This window comes from Rhincodon typus, chromosome 34 (genome assembly GCF_021869965.1).
Source record: "Rhincodon typus isolate 14 chromosome 34, sRhiTyp1.1, whole genome shotgun sequence".
Classification (NCBI taxonomy): domain Eukaryota; kingdom Metazoa; phylum Chordata; class Chondrichthyes; order Orectolobiformes; family Rhincodontidae; genus Rhincodon; species Rhincodon typus.
The window spans coordinates 6,502,241-6,507,667 of NC_063365.1; the positions used below are offsets into that span (position 1 = coordinate 6,502,241).

At 46.4% G+C, this 5,427-nt stretch overlaps 1 protein-coding gene across 1 annotated transcript in view; it reads left to right on the forward strand.

Annotated features, from left to right (window-relative positions):
- The first annotated feature begins 952 nt into the window (after window positions 1–952).
- Window positions 953–5,427, forward strand: part of si:dkey-228d14.5 (uncharacterized protein LOC796266 homolog) — a 63,788-nt gene continuing 59,313 nt past the window's right edge. The window contains exon 1 of the mRNA XM_020520426.2: window positions 953–1,240. Within this exon, the coding sequence (XP_020376015.2) occupies window positions 1,176–1,240 (65 nt within the window). The 5' untranslated portion in view covers window positions 953–1,175. The remainder of the gene's footprint in view (window positions 1,241–5,427) is intronic.

Genomic DNA, 5,427 nt, shown 5'->3' on the forward strand with positions numbered 1-5,427 from the left:
ATGGAGAGGGCTGAGGTCAGTCACTGGGGACAGAGTGATGTTAGATCTGGATAACATATCAAACCAAAGTTCTGTCAGTTGTCTGGCAGAAAGGATACCGTGCCCCACCCCACGCACACATTTTAATGTTTAAAACTATTCGTAAAAGGATCCAGGAAGTTGATGAGTGGTCAATGTTTATTCTTTGGCCATGATGACGTTAAGGCTTGTGGTGCACCAAACAGCTGCTGTCACAACAATGGTGACTTTTTTTTTCTAAAGACAAGTGCTTCACTATGAAGTATAAGGTATGGGACATGGGCTGTAACAGGTGCTATGCTAATGCAGGTTCCTTCTATTTAGACCTGAGAATCTGCAAGGCTGGAGTGACTCCTGTGGAAATGGGTTAAGGATTTCAGTCAAATAGACTGTTTATGGTCCATATTCCAGGCTTGCACATCAACAGTGAAGAGTGGGGCAGCAGGAGGCTCTGGTTATAATGATGAGAATCTGATGAAGAGTCACTGTACCCAAAACGTTGTCTCTGCTTTCTCTCTCTCTCTCCACAGATGCTGCCATACCTGCCGAGTTTCTCCAGCAATATGTGTTGTTGTTTCCAGTCACATTGACCCTGGCGATGGGCAGCAAGGGTGGGGAAGCTGATGGGACAGTTACTTAACAGAGGAAACTTCCCAGCAGTGATGTCAACCGATCTGCATGCGTGTGAGGGGCAAGAATATCTGGATTGTGATGGCAGCCCCTTTAAACAGGACACTCTTGTCTAGTCATTAATTCCTGCAGCACTGTCCCTTTAAAAAAACATCTCAGCTTTGTATGAGCCCTAGAATATCAGTGGCAATGTGTGGGTCTAGATATAGCGAGGACGATTTGCAGCCTTGGAATCCAGTGTCTGCAAAGCAATATTGCATTTAAAAAGAGAGAGAGGGAGTGAGAGAAAGAGAGGAGCGAGGCAGATGTAACTTCCTCCTGACTCAGTCTAGTTGCACTTTAGGGTGTGTGCTTGCTTTTAAAGAGTGGATCGTTTCTGTCTGTGTGTGTGTGTGTGTGTGTGTGTCCCAGCTGTGGCTGACCGCGGCTGGAGAGGGATTCCTTGCTGTCAGTTAGTCCCCCTCCGATGCTTCTGCCTGAGGAGGGGGTGATCGTGTGTGCCTCCGCCTGTGTTGCCCGGAACCAACATGAACTGCTGGTTTTTATTACCTCTGCTGACCAGTGTGGTGTCCATCGCGGGAACCTGGACAGTGTAAGCACCAATTCCTCTCATTCCTGAGCCCACTCCCTCTTACCTCCTGCTCCCTCCCTCCATCCCACTTCCCTCTCGCTCCTTCTCCTTTCTTTTTAGGTTGAAATCAAACTTTTGTCTTCGCTGTTTTCCTTTCTTTTTCTCTGCCATTCTGAGAGTCCAAATCATCACCTGCCAGCGCTCATCTTCAAAACTAAAATCTGAGTCCCCAGAGAGGGGGACGATTCTGGGATCCCCAGCTCTGACCTGTCTTTCCCCCTTCTCAATGACTTTAGAGACTTCATGAGAAGCAATTCAGGAGATGTAGTCGTGCCTTTTAAATGCTGCTGTTGAGAATCGTGTGTACGTTTTTATGTGGTGACTAAATGGAGTCTGCCCCCGAAATTTGACTTAACCCTTTTCTTGGGATGCTATTTAAATGCTGACATTGATTTCTGAAATTCATTTCTTGATGTTTGTTTTGTCTTTATCTCTTAAAGACACTCCATCTCATAGAAACTTAAGACAATTGTGTTTAATCTCAAACGATTTTTTATGTAAAGGCAGAGACTATTGCTGACACTCGATGGTTAATCCCTCCTATCTCTCACACCAATCTAACATTAAAGGGAATGTCAGATGTTCTCCAGGGCTCATTCTTGTTGATTCAGGCTTGTAAGGGGTTAACGTTGGTTCCTACAAGTGGCATTATACCAGAATAATATTGTTTAGCAAAGCCTTGATTGTAGCCAGTGTCTGTGGATTTGGGAATCCCACACATCATTTCAAGTGTTCTGAATGGATGGGATTGGGGATGTGGGAAAGAGTCAGGCCATCCCATTCAATTCGAAGCACCTGACTCTTTCTGCCAGCTGTTTCACTTTTCTAAAAAAAAACTCTCCTACTTTGTTCTGAGTTTGCACCAAAGATTGCTGCCCTGCGTCGCTTGTGTTGTAACAACTCAAAGCCAGCTTTGGAAACTTGGCTGTGGTCGTTTGGAAAGTGCCACGAGTTGGAGTGGGCAAATTGTTCCTTCCTTGGTTTGGTTTGAGAGTCTGTATCGACAGAACCTCTGCTGTTTGTACTGCAGACAGTCAGGTTTGCTGAGTGGTGTACAATGATCCTAGCTAATGGCTTGCATTGTGTCTAGATTCAGAATCATCACAGAGAGAGAACATTTGGTCCAACATGTTTGCAATGATTCTATCACTCTACTGCCAACCTTCTGCCTTTTCCCCCTATCCCTGTACCCCTGCTCATTTCACGGTCTTCCATCTTTCAAAGATGCAGTAACAGGTGGGGCATCACTGAAGTAAATTGTGCTCAGTCTCTGGGAGCTTTACATCCACTGTAGAATTGGGCATACTCCAGCCCATAGTGGGCAGCCATGATCTAGAGGAATAATGGAGAAGGCTCGAGGACTGAATGGTCTTCTGTTATTTCTTATGTTTCCATGTTCTCATGTTGTGCGTTGTCTGAGGGGTGGGTTAGGTTATAATCCTCTAGTATGATGTAACTCCACAAGGGCATGTTTCTGTTGTAGGAATATGAATCTATGATTTTCATCTAGCTTCCAGGACTGCAATAACTTGTTTAAGGCATGGTAAAGGGAACGTATCTCCAAGACAGAAAGCCTTGGGTAGAAACTGTCCTGGGGAATGTTATGCAAATCCCCACAGGAACAATGAGCTGACAAGTTGATCAATGTAGTCTTTTGGAGGCTTAATGGCCAAGTTTTGTTGCCTGCTCTTAGATAATCCCCTCACTCACAGCCTGCTCTTCCAGTCACTGATCTATGAACAGCAGTTTTCATTTATAGGCATGATGCTTGAATGTTATTGGCAAAGAGAAAGCTATAAATTGAAATAGTGAACCTTCCAATTCCACAACCACTACCTTCTAACAGGACCAGAGCAACAGACACATGGGAATACCAAAACCTCCAAACCACTCACCATCCTGCCTTGGAAGCGTATTGCCGTTCCTTCAGTGTCGCTGGGTCAAAACCCTAGAATTCCCTCCCTAAGGGCATTGTGGATCAACCTGCAGCACATGGACTGCAGCAATTCATGAAGGCAGCTCACCACCACTTTCTCCAGGGCAACTAGGGACGGGCAATAAATGCTGGCCCAGCCTGCGACGCCCACATCCCGCAAGTGAATAAGGGTGAATAAGGGTGAATAAGTGATGAAGGGTCTAGGCCCGAAACGTCAGCCTCTCTGCTCCTATGATGCTGCTTGGCCTGCTGTGTTCATCCAGCCCTGCACCTTGTTGTCTCGGATTCTCCAGCATCTGCAGTTCCTACTATCTCTGATTCAAAGAAAACAAGTTTAATGAATCACTTCAGATCTTGTGAGCAGTGACCGTTCGATGTAATCCCTGCCATATGGAATGTACTGAAGCAAAAATTAATCCATTTAATTGCTTGAAGGGGGTTTACACTCACAGATAATGTCAGCCTCTTTTCACTCCAGATCCAGGCTGGGAAGACCTCTGAGTAGTTCAATCACAGGGAAACTGAAGGCTGTGTGTTGGAACATACACCTGTGCCAAGTTAACTGATTATCACTATGGCAACAGGAAGGGTGTTACAGTTGAATTCAATACCCACCAGTTGAGGCAGGTAAAACAAATCCTCTCGCTGAAGGTAGCGGGAATGGAGGGAAGGTTAGAACCAGATGAGGAAGGAGGTCTCAGCTGGTAGTATGCACTCATTGGTCTCTGAAGGTTATCCCTTTTCGAGGTTTTAGCATAGTGCAGGACTGAGGGGTGCTCCACTGTTGGAAGTGCTGTCTTTCAGACACTTGCCTGCATTCACAAATAAATACAAATGATCCCAATGACACTGTGTTGAAGCAGAGTGGGAAAGCTATCTCTGGTTTCCTGGTCAATCTTTATTCTTCAGTGACTCTCTCAGAAACCAGATTATCTGATCATTGGCTAAAGGAGCAGACACTGGCAGCTGCATTTCCTACATCACTTGACTCCACTTCACATAAAGCAATGAATGGGCCACAAGAAGCTTTAGGTGGCCTGAGATTACGGAAGGCACTGTGTAAATGCAGATCTTTTAAGGGATGAGGGCAACATTTGGCTTAACCTGCCAAATTTCAAATCTACCTCCCCTGTACTGAAATGTGCCTGGCCACTCTAAGTTCAGTCCAGTGTATTTTTTTAATGTTCGTAGGTTACAGCCTGATTCCATCATCAGCATTTATTGCCCATCCCTAGTTGCCTTGGAGAAGCTGGTGGTGAGCTGCCTTCTTGAACCGCTGCAGTCCGTGTGCTACAGGTGGACCCACATTAAAGTTGGAAAACCCACTGGCGCTGATCGTGCATGCTTGTGCATGAAGAGTGAGGTAGAGGAGATAACTGTTACCACGGACCTGTACCCTTACATGAGACATTGGCATCAGAAGAGGAGGCAGAAAACTGGTGGGGAAGGGGCAGAGGAAGGGTGAGTGATGATGGAATCAAGCTGTACCTTAGAAACATTAAAAAAATACATTGGACTGAACTTATAGTGGCCAGGCACACTTCAGTACAGGGGAGGTAGATTTGAAATAGTAGCCTTGGGTTGGTACCTTCAGATCTCTTGGTCACTGTACAATGACAGGGAAGATAGAGGCCTGGGAAACAGGATGGGCACGTATTGTCATGGTAACCATGTCATGAGGACAATAGGACAGGGACCGTACTTCTGAGAACAAAACAAAATTGATAGTGCTGTAAAAGCCTTTACGTTCAGAACTGCGAAGCATTAGAAGGAACAACAATTCAATCAGAGTCACAGACTTTGTGAGACAACAAGGTGCAGGGCTGGATGAACACAGCAGGCCAAGCAGCATCATAGGAGCAGAGAGGCTGACGTTTCGGGCCTAGACCCTTCATCAGAAAAGGGGGAGGGGAGGGGTGTTCTGAAATAAATAGGGAGAGAGTGGGAGGCGGATAGAAGAGGGATAGAGGAGAGGATAGGTGGAGAGGAAACAAACAGGTCGAAGAGGCGGGGATGGAGCCAGTAAAGGTGAGTGTAGGTAGGGAGTTAGGAAGGGGATAGGTCAGTCCAGGGAGGACGGACAGGTCAAGGGGGCGGGATGAGGTTGGTCGGTAGGAGATGGAGGTGCGGCTTGAGGTGGGAGGAGGGGATAGGTGGGAGGAAGAACAGGTTAGGGAGGCAGGGACGAGCTGGACTGGTTTTGGGATGCGGT